This window comes from Hyperoodon ampullatus (genome assembly GCF_949752795.1).
Source record: "Hyperoodon ampullatus genome assembly, chromosome: 10".
NCBI classification, from domain to species: Eukaryota; Metazoa; Chordata; class Mammalia; order Artiodactyla; family Ziphiidae; genus Hyperoodon; species Hyperoodon ampullatus.
Genome location: NC_136923.1, coordinates 71,438,334 through 71,455,845, shown reverse-complemented (window position 1 = coordinate 71,455,845; position 17,512 = coordinate 71,438,334). Strand labels below are relative to the sequence as shown.

General features: G+C 39.7%; 1 protein-coding gene across 1 annotated transcript in view; it reads left to right on the top strand.

Annotated features, from left to right (window-relative positions):
* Positions 1 to 227: 227 nt before the first annotated feature.
* Positions 228 to 17,512, top strand: part of KIF6 (kinesin family member 6) — a gene marked incomplete at its 3' end in the record, with an annotated part of 412,258 nt that continues 394,973 nt past the window's right edge. Inside the window, exons 1-3 of the mRNA XM_079712640.1 lie at positions 228 to 333; positions 4,166 to 4,275; positions 9,369 to 9,443. Of these exons, the coding sequence (XP_079568766.1) occupies positions 268 to 333; positions 4,166 to 4,275; positions 9,369 to 9,443 (251 nt within the window). The 5' untranslated portion in view covers positions 228 to 267. The remainder of the gene's footprint in view (positions 334 to 4,165; positions 4,276 to 9,368; positions 9,444 to 17,512) is intronic.

Genomic DNA, 17,512 nt, shown 5'->3' with positions numbered 1-17,512 from the left:
CAGATGCCAGACCTGACCACGCGCATGCGCAGCTCTCCCCGCTCGGCTCTGCCCCGCCCCACCCTCAATCCTTCCCTTCGGGCCTCCCCAACCCGTCAGCAACCAATTAGGGAGAGGAGGCGGTCCTGGTTGGCGCGGGGCTCCTTGGGTAGTGTCCCTAGTTACTGTTGCTAAGGCTTCGTCTCGCCTGAGGTGGCGGGAGTCAGAAGTTTTGGGAGCCACGGCCTGAGAGAGAGGTCAAGGGGCAGTGCAAGAACCGGGGAGGAGATGGTGAAGCAGACTATCCAAATTTTCGCCAGGGTGAAGCCCACTGTCCGGAAGCAGCAACAAGGGGTACGGGTCGGAGCAGCACGGGCGCCGGCGCGGCGGGGCCTCCCAGACCGGGGGAGGGGCGGCACGCGAGGGGCCTGGGCGGGGTGAGTGGTTCGGCGCCAGGCGCTGGATGCGGCCCGGAGTTCAGCACACTTGGACCCGGAGCCTGGGCAGCCTCGCAGACTCCCGCGCATTTCTGTCAGGGGCGCGGACAGACAGACACCCAGTACACTCCCACCCAACCCAGCCCTGCGGGTCCAGACTAGCCTTCACAGAGCCACATGCGTACCCCCGGACACACATGTTCACGCAGCGGCAGACACGTGCACGTGCAGGTACGTCTGCGTGTACGCTCGCATAGACTGCGCCTCAGCTGTTCATCGTTATTGCACCTTTCTGGAAGACAGTCACGCAGCTCTGTCCACCCAGGTACACTCAAGCTTCTCTTTCGTCCTCAGGCAAAACGTGCAAGCAAGAGAAACGTGGCTATCCACGTCTGAGATGATAGGATAATAGTCACAGATAAAGATACACAAAGCATACACCGTGCTCTGCACGCAATGGGCCCTTAGAATTCGTTGACTAACGACATTGTTATCAGGATCAGAAGCATGAACGTTGACATACACTCATTGCAGATATGGACAGATATTTATGCATCCTGACACAGAGAATACACATACACTTTTTATTCAGAAAACATTAACTGAGCATTACTAGGTGTTTCCTCTAGGGTGCTAAACTCGAAAGGGTACAAAGAAGGTTAAGACATGACCCTTACTCTGAGCAGAGATATTGTACTTTGAATGCTTCTCAAACGTTGTTTTCTTTCCCTGGGAAGGACCATACTCATTCTTACCACTTAGATGCTTTGTCTGCATTATCCCTGAGTCTCAAGAGAACTCCGCAAGATTGATGTCATTTTCTTCATTTTATAGATGAGGAAGCTGAGCCTCAGACAGGTTAAATAATTTGGCCAAGCCACCCACCTACTGAGTGGCAGAACCCTGATTTTAATTAAAGATTTTTTTTTCCCAAAGCTCTTGGCTCTTGGGACAAAACCTTTTTGCCTCACAAAATAAGGATATAGGCAAGGGCAATCGGAGTCCTGTTCACGAGTCTCTGGAATGGGCATATTATTAATAATATTTTATCTCTACCCCATATCTACACAGTGTGTATGTATATATGTAACATCATAGCAGCTCATAATTTAGCATTTACCTCATGTAATTTATGTATTTAAAACAAGGAGAATATAGTGTCTTGTCATCGTTGTCATCTTCAGTCTTTTCATTCGTGGAATACATTTAGGAAAAGATGCATGAAAAGACTCCAAAGAAAATATTGCCTTTTTTTTTTTTTAATTTTAAGGAATAAAGAGTATAGAAAGGAGCCATGGGTATCATCCCATTTTCTCTCCTCCTACATTCATTTTCAAGAAGGCTTGTAAAAATGCATCACTTATAAGAATTATATGTAACATTTCCCTGCCCCCCTCCAGCCCTCCTCAGATTCTTAGCTAAAAATATTGAACTTGTCTGCATCGACTCAGCAGTCAGAAACAGGTGCTTGGATATAGTAACATGAAAAGATGGATAGAAGTGGGACTGGGGGTGGTGGTGGGTTGATGGAGAACGCTGGATTTTATTTGAACTTCCTCTTTCCTTAAAATGCAATGTTTGAATATTTCAGTGTGCCTCCTTTTGCATTTCTTTGGTGAGATTCTGTGGAGTGGCTTGTTTGCTACTCCAGGAAATATTTTTAGGTATCATAGTGTATTTTAATAATGTCAGATTCTTACCGAGATGCAACATTATGCCGCATAGCACAAACATAAGAGAACACAGATGAACGAATTTTGAGTTCATCTGTGCCCGGAGCAGAGAGTATCCCTGCTCTTCCTTAGAAATCCCACTTTTAGCACCCTATCCTTTTGGCCCCCAAAGATTGTGTGGTTGTTTCTCTGACTAGAAATGCCCCTTGTAACATTAAACCAAGAGTGATTCAAAGGTGTTTTTTTTTTCCTCTTCATTTTGTGGCTCCATTACTTCATTAATCGTATTCCCTAAGGCACTATATATTAAATTATGATAATTTATAGATTAATACATTAAAAGGTACATAAGATGCTCTGTGAGCATTTTAACAATGGCAATCCTTTTCATTTGTATAGTGCTTTGTATATTTTGAAATATTTTCATATTCATCCTTGCATTTGATCTAAATGTCTCCTATTAAAAACAATCTCACATATTTTTATGACTAACGGTAGAAAGCCAATCTATTAGAGTAAACAAGTTTTTTCATTAGGGACTTTTCTTAATGCCTCAAAGAATGACTTAATGAGAGGAGCTGAGGGTCACAGTACCTACTCTAATTATTGGTCCTTTTTCTCTTCTGAGTACTGAGTGTTACAGATTTTAAAAATGTATGGCACCCCTCACTCCTTCATGTTTTATGTCTTACATACTCCTTTAACTCACCTGTCTAGCCATTAACCTTAAAAAAAAAATGTAGTGCCCTATAGTATATAATTTTTAAATGTCTCTTGAGAAAACCTAGCCAGAAAGCCTTGGACCTGATGCCATTACTTTCTACAAATAATTTTATTTTACAGCATGACTTTTCTTACATGAGCTCCTCACATTTTAAATGAGAGGGCTCAATAAAGATCTGCTTAGGAAAATTATTCAGACTTTCTGGGGATTTAGATAGGCTTTTACTTATTTAAAAATATGACTTTTCCCCCATAATCAAGCATCTAAATGGGTCTTAAACAGGAAGTATTGCCTGTTAGAAGGAATTTTATTTCTTGATGAAAGACAAGAAGTCTTTTTTAAAAACCTCTAAATCTAATGACTAACATTTTTTATGGTGCATTACAAAATGCTTCCATTTCCATGACATCCTTTGATCCCCACAGCAATCTTGTAATGGAGGCAATTCTGTTTTCTTCATTTTATGTATAAGGTACCGAGATTCTGAAAGCTGTGGCTGGTCACACAGCTGGTAAATTGAGATCAGTGTTAGACCCAGGTCTTTGGATATTGAATCGTAGACTTTTCTTTATTCCCCATGATCTCTTTATAGGCTTGACTCTTGCTTTTCCTGGCCAATAAATAAAGGAGTAGGTAACCAAGAAAATAATCAGGGAATATTACAATTGTAAAGGCGGTTGGTTAAGACCCTTCATTTCCATATCAGCTTAAGGAGGTTAAGTGATTTCTCCCAGGTCATTTTCTAATTAGTGGCTGAGCTGGGAGGAGAATCTTGAAAATGACATCAAAGACATGAATCACATGTCTCCTTTGAAACCACATGTCTTTTATCAGATGCTTGAATATGTCTCGTGGAAACATTTACTTCTTTGAACATAACTTGAATTAGGGCATTCTTGTGAGCTCTCTGAGAAGGCTCAGACCCAGTCCTTTCATCTCTGTGTCTAGCATTTTGGAAATGCTCAGAAATGCTTATTGGTTGTAGTAAAATGTTAATTTCTGGTACGTAATTCCAAAGCAATACTTAGATAGTATGTTGTTGTCAGGGCTATTAGCTTCTCAACAATGGAGACAGACACTTAAATAACTCAAATTTGAATATTACATCATTCAAAGAGGATTTGAGCTTTGATCGGGCATTGATTTAGGTTTTACCTCTTGTTCAGTTCCATATATTTATTTGAGTGTGCACAGAGTTTAAAGAGGAAAATTATCCAAACTGTGCTATGTTATGACTTTTTATCTGAAAAGTGCAATTTTTTAAACACCATTACAATGCATATCATAATAACATGGTCATTGTTCAAGCCATAATTTTACCATTTTATATTCACTTGTCTTCACATTTTCAGATTTATTCCATAGATGAAGATGAAAAATTAACACCTAGCTTGGAGATCATCTTACCTCGTGATTTGGCAGATGGATTTGTGAATAATAAGCGAGAAAGCTACAGATTCAAGTAAGCCTTTCTTTTTTCATCTTCATTTCTGTTTTACTATTGAACTAATTCTTGTACTGCATTAATAGCCACTGTGAAATCATTGGCACCATTTCTTGGGGAGACTGTAGTACAGTTCTCTATTTTTTAAAAAATTTATTTAATTTATTTTATTTTTGGCTGCGTTGGGTCTTTGTTGCTGTATGTGGGCTTTTCTCTGGTTGCAGTGAGCTGGGGCTACTCTTCCTTGTGGTGCGCGGGCCTCTCATCGTAGTGGCACCTCTTGTTGTGGAGCACGGGCTTCAGGCACGCTGGCTTCAGTAGTTGTGACACGCGGGCTCAGTAGTTGTGGCTCGCGGACTCTAGAGTGCAGACTCAGTAGTTGTGGCGTGCAGGCTTAGTTGCTCCACAGCATGTGGGATCTTCCTGGACCAGGGCCCGAACCCGTGTCCCCTGCGTTGGCAGGCAGATTCTTAAACACTGTGCCACCAGGGAAGCCTGCAGTTCTCTATTTTATCTAGTAGATAGAATTCAAGTTGTCTTTCATTGCTGTGCCCAAAGTTAAAAAGGGGGTATATTTGTGTATCCAACAGGATAGCCCAAGATCTCAGCCTTTCTTTACTATATCTGTTTATCAAGTGTTATCTTTTTCCTTTTTGGCCCACTATAGTTTAGCTCTTATAAGAAGTTCAGTGCATGACTAAACTTTATTAAAGATGTGTGCTGTATAGGTGAGCCTTCTTAACATAAATGGTATACTGACCTCGTGTGTACATATGTACGCTCTGTATCTGTACTGTCCATTGTACCAGCCACTAGCCACATGTAGCTCTTAAGCACTTGAAATGTAGCTGGTCTGAATTGAGATGCACTGTAAGTATGAGACATATTGAGGGTTTTTGAAGGCTTAGTATGAAATAAAAAGAATATAAAATAGCTCAAGATTTTTTTCATATTGATTACATGTTAAAATGATAAAATGTTGGATATATTGTGTTAAAATATATTATTAAAATTAATTTTACCTGTTTCACTTCTCTTAAGAAATGTGGCTACTAGAAAATTTTTAATTATACATATACTCATATTTATGTGTTATGTTTTATTTCTCTAGCACAGTTCAGAGCTGTATGGTTCAGGTGGAAAGTAGCAAATAGCTACCCCTGGATTGTCGTCAGTGCCCTTGGTCTGAATACTATTCTAGGAGCCAGGCCTTAAATTTGGGGATTATGGCTGTTTCATACTGCCTTTATTCCCCAGTTTCAGATGACATCATTTCCTTTAATCCCCACTTTTGATTTCTGGAGAAGTTTGAGCCCAAGTTAAACCCATATTTAGTCTCTGGCCTAAATTTAGGTAGGAGATTCCTGGGTCCTGCTGAAGGAATCCTAATTGCTCTCTTGTATTCCTCTCTATGCTGTTTTTCATAGGCCTTATTTTGAGACCATTCCTGCCCTTGCCCTTTGGATAAAACCATCTCAGATACTTTTGTGTGTTTCTCTCTCTCTTTCTCTCTTTCTCTACTTCTTATTTCTCCTCCCCTCTCATTATTATTGTAATTATTATTATTATTACTTTGTCTTATAACGATTCTCTTTGGTCTTCACAACTCCCCCCTTTGTCTATCATGTATATATCTCTCCCAGCACCCCCACCCCTTCTTCTTCTTGTGTCTCCTTTTACAGTAAGTACAAGCAGGATGGCTAGCACAAGGTTGCATAGTGAGATGGTCCCAACCTTGTCTTTTTGGCTCCTCTTTGCCTTGCATTCTATCCTTTAAGGAGTAGCCTTCTAATATATGACTTACTTTTCTGAAGGGGCACTCTCCCTCTGGTGTAAGCATGCTACATACCTTAGTAGCTATGGCTTAATGACAGATACCCTAGGCCTGTCTCCACAAAGCCACAGTTTGCTAAAGCATTTTATTCAGCATGATTCTGTTTGAATGCTAAGAAACAATTGGCCATGTTTCTATCCATCGGCCCTGTCCAAAGTACTCTGTATGTTATGTAGATACAAACAGAGTGCAATTTAAACACATGCTTATTGAAAAAGTGCTATCTGCTTATTTTTAAATCTCTTAATCATTCTTTCTAAATCTCTGAATTAAAAACATTGGTTTTAGTATTTTAAATAAAGAAATTAGTAAAATACATATGTTCAGAGATAAATATTTAAGCATTTTAAAGGATGTTTTCTCCCAAGAAAATTCATGCAATCAGTAAATCTTTATTAACCATCCACTGCGTGCTGTTTTAATGGCTAGGAATACAACAGGGAATGCCACCAAGCTTCTGCTCTTAGGTGCTTACATTTTAGTGGGAGGAGATGGACGGGCAAGGTGTATATATCAGAAAGTGTTGAGTGCTGTGGAGAAAAAGAAGGCAAGGAAAGGGAACAAGGAGTGCTGGGATGAGGGACAGCAAAGTGGAGGGGTGGCTGCAATATTTCACAGGGTCTTCAGGAAAGGTGTACATTTTAACACAAACTTGAAGGTGGTAAGGAAACGAGACATGCAGATACCTGGGGGATGGGAATTCCAGGTTGAAGATATAGCAAGAGCGAAGTTCCTGGGATGGGAGAGTCCCTGGCATGTTTGAGGAAGAGTGAGGGATCTGTGTGGCTGGAGGAGAGTAAGCAAGGGGGCTGGAGGGGAAGAAGAAGGTTAAAGGGCAGCAGAGTGGACACATCATATGGAACTTTTCCCAAAGTGCTGAGAGAAGGTAATGGAGGGTTGTGAGCAGAAGAAGGGAATAATCTCACTTATGTTTGAGCAGGATCATTCTTGCTAGCATGTGGAAATAGACTGTGAGGGAGCCAGGGAGACAGGCAAGAAATTGTGGCAGCTTGGGCCAGAGTAGTAGCAAGTGGAAATGTTAAGAAATAGTTGGGTTCTGGATGTATTTTGAAGGTCAGAGCTGACAGAGTTTGCTGATAGGTCATATATAGAGTGTAATGGAAAGAGAGGAGTCAAGGATATACTCTAAGGGTTTTGGACTGAACTTTTAAAAGGGTGGAGGTGTCATTTACCAGGATGAGGAAGATGGGGAGGAACAGGTTTGGGGTGAGAAGAGATGAGCAATTACCACATTTGAAATGGTTTTTAGAAAAAGCCTACACAACCTCCTAATAAATGAAAGGACCTGCTAGGGAAATCAGGAAACCTACATTATGTCTCAAGGCACATTATAGATTAGCTCCACTGCTGTGAGTAAGTTGCTTTATCTCTCTGGGCCTCAATTTCTTCCTCTGTAAAGGATTAGATTGAACTTATTAAACTCTTTGATTCTATTTTGCTCTTCAGTGGTTTTCAGAAGATAGCTGATCATAATGACTTTCTAGATTACTATACAACTGCGTTATATAAAGTAAAATGTTTGGGGGTGATGATATTTTATGTTTAATGCACCATGTGTGATTTATTGAAACTCCTGCCATCTCTTTGGTTTACATGGTAGTAGATGTCATTCCTTTTAAGGAAGTGGAGTTGGGAATGGCTAATTCATTCGCTCAGTCATCACCAACCTGGTAAAAGAAGCAAAACAGCCTTAGCATCATCACCTAAAAGCACCGCTGGGTCTGTGCTCAGACATCACAGTGGGTAGTGCTCTGAAGAGCACTTGAGCAGCCGTGTTATCTCAACATTCCTATCTGAAGCCCTCATACACCTATAGGGTCTTGAGGAGTGTTCTGGGCACACTCAGTAAATATTGCTGAAATATAATCTGGCCTGCTAAATGAGTACCCAGAGTGCCTTACAATCTCTCTTTGTATATAGTTTCATTATTTGCTTCTTCAAAAGGGTGGTTGATATGCTATAGGAATCTTTTGAAATTAATGTTGATTAAAGACAATGAATTTCATTCCATTTTATATCCAACCCAGCTCCAGACATCCTTCTGAACTCCTGAGTAGTGAAAACAAACCCACATTTCATGTAGTCTCTACTTCACTTGAACATGTGCCCAACTCACTTGTGTGGGCAGACATACACACCAAAGGCTCCTAAGCACTTTGAAAGCTGCTTAGGAGTTGGGTGTTTCAAAGGTTTTGCCTTAATGTACCCCCCCTCCCAAGTTTTATTCTGAAAACTTTTAAATATGCAGAAGAGGTGGAGGAATGATGCAGTCAAATCTCCTTTACCCGTTGTGGGAAATTCATCAATTGTTAACGTTTTGCCCTCTGTGCTTATGCATGCACTCTCTCTCTCTCTCTCTCTCTCTCTCTCTCTCTCTCTCTCTCTCTCTTTCTCCCCACTTCTCCTTGCCCTCTCTCCCTTTTTTCCTTTCCTTCCTGTTTGTATTGCTCCCTGTCTGTTTCTTCATGATATTTGAATGGGGGCTATATTTGCTGGTTGTGAGTTAACATACTGTATAAGGATAGGTTGTGAGTCTCCCCCCAGGTTTTCAGCTGTGCTTGTGATCCTGTACTAAGCTAAGTCAGGGTGCCATTGCAAGAAGGGTGCAATGGACACCATCCCCCCTCCCCATGGCTCGAGCCTTGCCAGTCAGATCAAGATTTCCTTTATAGGACAGGTCTATCTTAATTTACTGTTTGACTTTTGACTCATGATCAACAAAATGAAACAAACTGTCCTAAGAATTAAGTAGCTGATACTAGGGTGCAGTACCTAATTAATGGAAAATAAACTTCAGTTTAAAACTTTAAAACTAAGTTCAAAAATCATACATTTCACAGCTGCATTCTTTTCTTACAGGTCAGACATCAGAAGTTCTTTGGCTGTTTACATCCTGTTCTTGGGTTTCCATTTCATGCACTTATCTAGATTTGAATTTGATGCCAACTGCAGACACTGTCCCTCTTGAGAGCTAAAAAACACACAGTTTATTATTTGGTTCAAAGCTGCTGCGGTTTTTCAGAGGGATTTATTGTGCAGATCTTGTCAAAGCAATACTGTTTACCCACCATTTGTATACAGGGGTACAAGAGTACAGTGTGTTTGGGGCTACAGGGCAAACATTGTGTTAGGTTAGGTAAGCCCAGTGATGTAAATATGAGGTAATTTACAAAGCTTTCAGGAGGAAAAAAATGTATTAATCCAATAGTGTTTGAAGGCTCAAGCTTTTAAATAATTACTGTTTTCACATTTGCAGATTTCAAAGGATTTTTGATCAAGATGCAAAGCAAGAGACCATTTTTGAAAACATTGCCAAACCAGTTGCTGAGAGGTAGGATTTCCTATATTTTGTTCAGTGGGTTAGTGGTTTTTCATCTTGCCTTCAATTCTCAGATAACTGTGGTAATGTGCTTCAGTATATCAATTATGTACTCAGGCTGTAGGGCATGTGATGATGGCAGTACTAATACCTTCTATTGTTACACCTTGTTTGTTTTAGATTTAGATTCTGAGCCTCAAAACAAACCAGTGTGAAGGGAGGGAGACGCAATAGGGAAGGGATGTGGGAACAGATGTGTATGTATGACTGATTCACTTTGTTATAAAGCAGAAACTAATAAAAAATAAATAAAAAACAAACAAACAAAAAAACAAAAACAAACAAAAAAAAAACAAACCAGTGTGATAGACAGAATAGCTATTATTACTCCCATTTTGAAAGATATGTAAATCTCTGAGGATTAGAGAGATTAAGTAGCACTGCTCAAGGTTAGTGGCTAGTGGTAGCAGAGTCCTAGATGGTTGTTTAACTGTTAAGTCCAGTGCTGTTTTCTGAGAACAATGTTTCAAACATATGGTTAGACAGATGCAGGACTGTGACACCTGGGAGGCCTAATTCTGGTTGACCCAACTCTACCTCTGTGTAATAACTCTATTTCAAAGCTTGACTCTTAGCTTAGGTCCCTTTTGTTTCTGTATACCCAGGTAGTGCCAGGCTGCTGACTACTGGAACCAAACTCACATGAGAATAAATGATTCTGAATAAACTGGAGTGCCATTTTATTAATATATGTTGGCAAAGTCTCCTTGGAACTAGACTCTCAAGCCCTTAGATAAGCACACTCTCTTTCTGTAGGGAGTCTATATGGGAAACTACTAGTAATAAGGTTGCTTTCTGATCCTGAAATCATTTGGGTGATTTTATGACCTAATTAACCCCAGATATATCTATCTTTACTATTCAAATGAAAAATATGTCTGCTAAGTAAACCCATTTTTCAAGTCCACTGATCAGTACACCCTCAACCACGACATTGCTGAAAATATATTGACACACATTGTCTCCCAGACTCCTATCTCATGAATCCTACTCAAAGCATGCCCTTCTCTCTTTTTTCCCAGCTTTATTGAGATTTTATTGACACATGACATTGTGTAAGTTTAAGGTATATGTGTTGATTTGACACATTTATAAGTTGCAAAATGATTCTCACCATAGTATTAGCTACCACCTCCATCTTGTCACGTAGTTCCCATTTCTTTTTTTGTGGTGAGAACATTTAAGATTTGCTCTCTTAGCAGCTTTTTAACATTTATAAATACTATTAGCTACAGTCACCATGCTGTCCATCAGATCCCTAAACTTGTTAAGCCCTTCTCTTTTTATACTGTCTTCCATCACAGTGGGTAGAATATAATTGAGTAGGCTTAAGCTATTTTAGTTGTAGTCACAATCCAACAGCATCTCTTTAGACTAAATTCAGGTCTCCTTGACTGGATGTCACACATTTCTAAAATTCTCTTCTTTTTAGTAATGTTTCGGGTTATGTCATTTTTCAGGTAGCCCATCCCATGTGTTTTATTTTGAGCCTTTCTAAAATCATTCGGGGAGGGGACCTTAGTTTGTGTTTCATGGATGTCTGTTTTTTCCCCCCATTACTGACTGCCTCTCCCATCTTGAGCCCACTTCACCCTTGAGCCCTTGCTGTGCCCTCTGCCAGGAATTCTCTTCCTTCAGAAATCTGCTTAGTTGCTTCCTCAGCTCTTTTGAAGTCTTTGTTCATGTATCCCCTTCTCAGGAAGGCCTTCCTTTATTAGTACCTGATTGAAACTGCATTCCCTGTCACGCTTCCCTATTTTATTTTATTTGTTTTAGCACTTATCACCGTCTGATGTACTATATAGTTTACTTACTAGTTGCTTTGTTTGTCTGTCTGCTACTAGAACAAAAGTTCCATTGAAGGCTGGAGATTTATTTGTTTTGTTCACTGACTTGACAAAGATGCCCAGCCCAATGATGATAGGATTTCAAAAATGACAGGCAAGAGCATTTTTATCCAGGCTGCTCAAGTTGGTCCTAGTGAATCATATCTTTCATCAGTAGGAAGCATTCATTCCTCACTGTCCTTTTTAATACTTTTATTCTTGTATCCCATTTTTCCTGAAACTATTTTTGTTAGCCTTTATCTGCTTTATCTTTCTCGATCTCTTAACTCAACTGCCCTGTGTCATTTTGTCTTTAAGTATAGGTCTGGTAAATAAAATATATTTGGCTTTTGCCTTTGTAGCTAAACTCAGAGTCCCTTGTATTTAATTGGTAACTTTAACCTGTTAATATTTATTATGATTACTGTAATAGTGTTTGGAGCTATCCTCTCAGGTTTTTTTTTTTTTTTCCTATTTATCATACTCTCTATTTTTTTTTCCTTTCATGCTGTTTGTTGGTTTGACTGTGCTCTTTGTTGTTTTTGCCACTTTCCATTTTCTCTCTCAAGGTGTACACACCTCTGTGTGGTTTAAATTTAGATATTAAAACTTATTTGTATTTTTTCTCAACATCTGAACTTCCTCCATCTGCCTGCCTGTCTGTCTCTCTTCTCCCCAGGCAGGGACCTTAGCACACTTTTACTTTGCCTTTCCTACTTTCCCAGCACGTTAGGTATTGAGATCTACTGATAATTTTATTCAGGATTGTCAAAAATCATTTTCATTATCAGCATTTGCTTAAACTTATCTCTAAGTTATGTTTCTTTGCTTATCACTGTTTCTTATACTTATGTCTATTCCTTGGATTCTCTTTTAGTTTTGCTGATAATCATCTTCTAATATGTTTTTAGAGAGAGTTCAAGACTGGGGAGCTTTCTGAAGCTTTTCATTCCCCTTCACAGTTAAATGACAGTTTGACTGGGTATAGAATTCTAGGTTAAAAATTCCTTTCTCTCATAGCTATGAAGATATTGCTTCATTGTCTCTTTGTATGCAGTGTTGCTGAGTAGATGTCAGTGTCAATCTGGCTCTTATTTCTTCTTAGGAAATACCCTTTTTTCCTGGATGTTTTTAGGATTTTTTTCTTTTTCTTTTTATGAAATTTTATATCAGTGAGTCTATTGATTGTCTAGGTATGGCTATTTTTACATATATTCATGTATTCTTGTCTCTCATTCAGCCACTTCAATCTGAAAACCCTTATATTCAAGCTCAGGGGTCATCACATTGCTAATTTCTTTGATGATTCAAAAATTAATTTTCTTCCCTCCAACTTATTTATTCTGTCTTTCTGGAACTTCTGGAACTACCAGAACTACCAGTTCTATCCTTCAAATATTACAACTGTCCATTCATAGTTCCCACCTCTTTGTCTTTTGGTTCCGAGTTCTGAAAGAAACTGTTACTCAGTCTTCCAGGATGGTGGTTTGCTTTTCAGCCATGTGTATTCTCTATCACCTACCTCTTAAATTTTTAGTTTTTACAATTTTATCTTTCATTTGTAGGAAATGAAAAAAGTCTATTCTTGTTTATTCATATGATCTGCTCCCTTTTCCTTCTGAAGAAAATTATCTTTCTTGGAAACACTGGCTTTTCTTTCTATGTACTTCCTCTTTATGTGAATGTTCTTCTATTGTTGAGGTTGGTGCGTTGCTTTCCCGGTACAGACTTTCCTCAGATGTTTGGTGATTCTCAGTGGTGGGCTCACCTCTGTCATTTGAGAGTGCTGTTGTCTGTTTGGGAATGCTGTTTCTGTTCACTGTAGTTCCCCTAGTGTCTGTGGTGAAGGAATGGTGTGCCCTGAGCTTGTCTGCTGGGTGTGAGAACACTCTTTTCTCCTGGGTGTTGCTCACCACCAAGGGCTCTGGTCAGCGTCACTAATCCAGGCTCCTACTCTGCAGGAAAGTGTTCTTCAATAGTGGATGGATAGATGGAGGCAGATTCATGTCTCTCTCTGATTCATCTGCAGAGGAGAGGGTTATCAAGGAAATTAACACTAAACTAAGAGCCTGGGGGAATCTCTGTTTTCATTGCCTTTATATATGTCATATATAGTATGTTCACACTTTAGGAAAACTTGAATTGTGGGACTTTGGTAAAATACAAGGTATCAATAAAGTCTCATTTATACACAATATTTGAAGTCACATTTATCCCGTAAATTGAAAAATATTTTTTTAAGAATTATATAATTTGGCAGGCCTGGTGAATGGAAGCTGTGCCACTTTCGATGTTAAACGGAAGTGCCTGCTGTTCTGGTGAAGATTAGTCTCCAGGAACACATGCTCAGTGTAAATCCAGTCCATCTTACACTGTCCCTTTAAGGCTGCTCTACTGCGTTAACCTACTGTAGCTTAATTCTGGTTACTGTGTACAATTAAAGCTAAATAAAATTAATCACATTTCTTTCCAAAATTCTGTAGTTCAGGAATCTTACTAATTTAGACGCATCTTTTCCTACTTAACTCAGATCAGTGATATGACTCCATGACTGCAGAATTGCAGGACTGGTGGTGAGAATTTATAAAGCTCTAAATTTGTATCATGGGAAATTAAGTAAAAGAATCTTTGTGGTTATTTGTTATTTAGCACATCTCCACTAGGAAGTACATTCCGCCTCTTCTGAACTTTGATTTTTCTGAAATATATCTGATGTTGTTTAGTAACAGGTAAAAACTGCCTTCTAGCATATTAATTTTGCTCACTGGTTTTGGAATAATTTTTTGGAAAGATAAAATTTAGTAGGTCCACAGATGTGTTTAGTGTATGGTACTGCACCATATAAAAGAGGTTGTAGCTTTACTTGATATTTTACCTGGTGTTATGCTTTTCAAGCTGGAGTGCATTGATCTTGGGGGTATGTGGTGCTCTATCAGGGGATACCTGAAGCCACAAGCTGAATGCAGCACATCATTCTGGAGTATGAATTTTACTTAAAGATTTAGGCAGAAAACTTTGAAATCTAGACTTTTCGGGGGTTTTATCACGTGCACTTGTAAATCTGCAGAACCCCAGTTTTCCAGCCAATCTTATGCTTTACCTAAAAGCTTGGGGTGTAGGAAATTCATTTTAGGTACAGTGAGTGCTTTTGGAAAAGTTTGGAAATTTGGTGTTAGAGAAGAACATGGTTTGACCAAAATGAATAGGGCGCACACTGCCAGGAGGACTGGTTGCGCCCAAGATACAGGTCCCCATAGCTGGCGCCACTGGGCAGCTAAAGCCTCTGCACTGCAACAAGGCCAGCCAGGATGGTTTCTGAAAACCTATTGTGAACCATTGCTTTTTAACATTTGATTTCATGAATGATGAACAATATCAAGGGCAGCCTTTCAATTTATGAGAAGAAGAGGGTGAAGGGGAAAAGAAAGCTCCCAGGGCTACCACCTCAGACTTGGAGAAGAATGTTGGAGAATACCTGTCCACCTGTGCTCTGGCTGGGTGGGAGGCCAGGGCTTGGTAGAGGGATTTCCTCATGGGAGGGGCAGTCCCACACTCCAGTGGGGCCAGGGCTAAGCCCAGCAGGACTCTCACCTGTGCCCTGGGAAACAGGCTTTGCTGATGATGCTGTGGGTCACGTAGCTTGCCCAGTCCTGCTGCACAGGCAGAGAATAGATCCTGCACCTTCAAGACAAGAGGACCAGACAGGGAGAGAAGGAGGGCCACAGAAGAGTGTTTAAAATAAATCTTATTAGCCAGTTATTCACCTCTGTGTACTCATGCTTCTACCTCATCTGGCTCAAAAAATTTGGCAACAAGTAGAATAATCTAATTCTGGCCTCAGCCCTGTGACTAACTCACTATGTGACTCTGGGTCAGGCCTCTCACTTCGGAACCAGTTCCACCATCTGAGAAAGGTTGATGCTAATAATATTACATTTTCCAGGTTGTTTTGAGGATGAAAAGAAGCAATGAATATGAATGTACTTTGTGAACGTCAATGCCCTATTCAGTCTAAGGGTTGAAAAGTTAGAAATCTTTATTCTTTTTGCCACTTTAAAACTATGGCCAGTCACTTCTGTCTCCAGGCAAAGATGAAGTCAACATACTTCTCTCTAATCCTCTCACTAAGTACAGCTAAAAGCTCTGGGTGTTATATATAAAAGAATATAAGAAGACCCTGAAAGGTGGAGATAAGAAGGTAGACTGGCCAGGGGACTTAAGGACCTAAAGGAATGACACAGCCATGAGTTCCCTGTGTCTTTTTGTTTTGTTTTGTTTTGTTGCTTCATGTATCCCAGACTGGATGCTGGAGAAACTGGCAACCCAGAAACATCAGTAGACTTAGACAAAAGTGCCAAAAAAATTCTGCTCTCTATAGCCAAGGCACCAGGAAAGGGGGAAACCCAGTGAGACAGAAACTTTTAGATACTGGTTGCCCTGCTCCATCCAAATACCATGGAAAAACTCATGACCCCACCCTCACCCAGACAGCAAAGGCTGGGCTGTAACAAGGCACCCCATTCTGCTGCTGCCAGGGTGGTATCTGAGGAGTGGGAGGACTTTCCTCCCCACTTGGAGGTAACAGCTTCCCTTCTCCCCTCCCTCAGGTTGTCAGTGGAAGTCTCTTAGGGATCCTGGAGTTCACCACCATCCAGCAGTATCAAGGCCTCCCCACCCTGCTGTGAGGTCACTGAGCATCACAAGGTGCCCCTCCCTTTCTTGTCCAGGGAGGTGTCGGTTGAGGTCTAGAAGGGAGCCTGAAATCTCACCTCTGTCCACAGGAATGAGGCCCCTCCACAGGTGTCAAGAGAGGCAGAGTGGTGAACCGGGACCCTTACCCCCACCTGGCAGTAGCATGATGTCAGAAGAGACCTGCTAAAATAGAAGTTTTAAGTATGACCTAGAATCTCAGTAACTAATGCCTAAACTCTCCAGGATACAATGAAAAATTATGCATTAAATAAGAAATATTGAGAACTAGGAAAATACCAACTTCCATAAGGAGAAACCATCAACAGATGCTAAAACATAGATAACACAGATCTTAGAATGATCTGACAAGGATTTTAAAGCAACCATCCTAAAAATGCTTCAGTGCACAATCATGAACATGTTTGAAACAAATGAAAAGATATAAAATCTTGGCAAAAAAAAAGATATAAAGAAGAATGAAATTGGAATTTCAGACTGAAAGTACAATAACTGAAATTAAAAACTGCAGAATGGAGAGGTCAGATGAAAGAATTAATACATTTTAAAATATAACAATAGAAATTACCAAGTATGGATAACAGAAAGAAAATAGACTGAAAAAAAGAAAACAATGAACAGACCCTCAGGGACCTGTGAGAACTACAGCAAAAGATCTAACATTCATGTTGTCCAAGTCCCAACAGACAGGAGAAAAAGAGTATAGTTGAAAAATATTTAAGGAAATAAGACTGAAAATTTCCCAAATTTGGCAAAAGGCATGAACCTAGAACTTTATGAAGCTGAGAAAGTTCCAAACAGGATAAACTCAAAGAAATCCACTTTAAAACAAATATTAGTTAAACTTCAGAAAACTAAAGACAAAGAAAAAAAATCTGAAAACAATGAGAAAGAAATGATACCTACAGGGAAAAAATAATTTGAATTATAGTGTATTTTTCATCAGAAAGCGTGGAGTCTAGCAGGAAGTAGCAGAATATTCTCAAGTGCTGACGGAAAAGAACTGTCAGCCCAGAATCCTGTCCCCAGTGTAATTATCCTTCAGGAATAAAGGGGAAATAAAGACATTTTCAGACAAAGGAAAACTAAGAGAATTAGTTGCCAGCATATCTATCCTAAAAGAAGGGATAAAAGAAGTTCTTAAAAAGAAGGAAAATGAAAAAAGAATGAATCTTGGAACATTAGAACAAAAGAAGGAATGAGAGAGAGAACAAAAATATACACTAATAAAATAAACTTTTCTTCTCTTGAGTTTGAAAAATCGTGTTTGATGAAGCAAAAAACAAAGCATTGTCTGATGACAGTTACAAATGGGGAGGGTAAAGGGATTTAAAGGGAAGTAAGGTTTCTATACTTCATTCAGACTGGTACAGTGTCAACATCAGTAGATCTCTGTGGTGATGGAATAGTTCTGTATCTTGACTGCAGTGATGGTTGCTTGAATCTACACATGTGATAAAATGGCATAGAACTCTACACATGTAT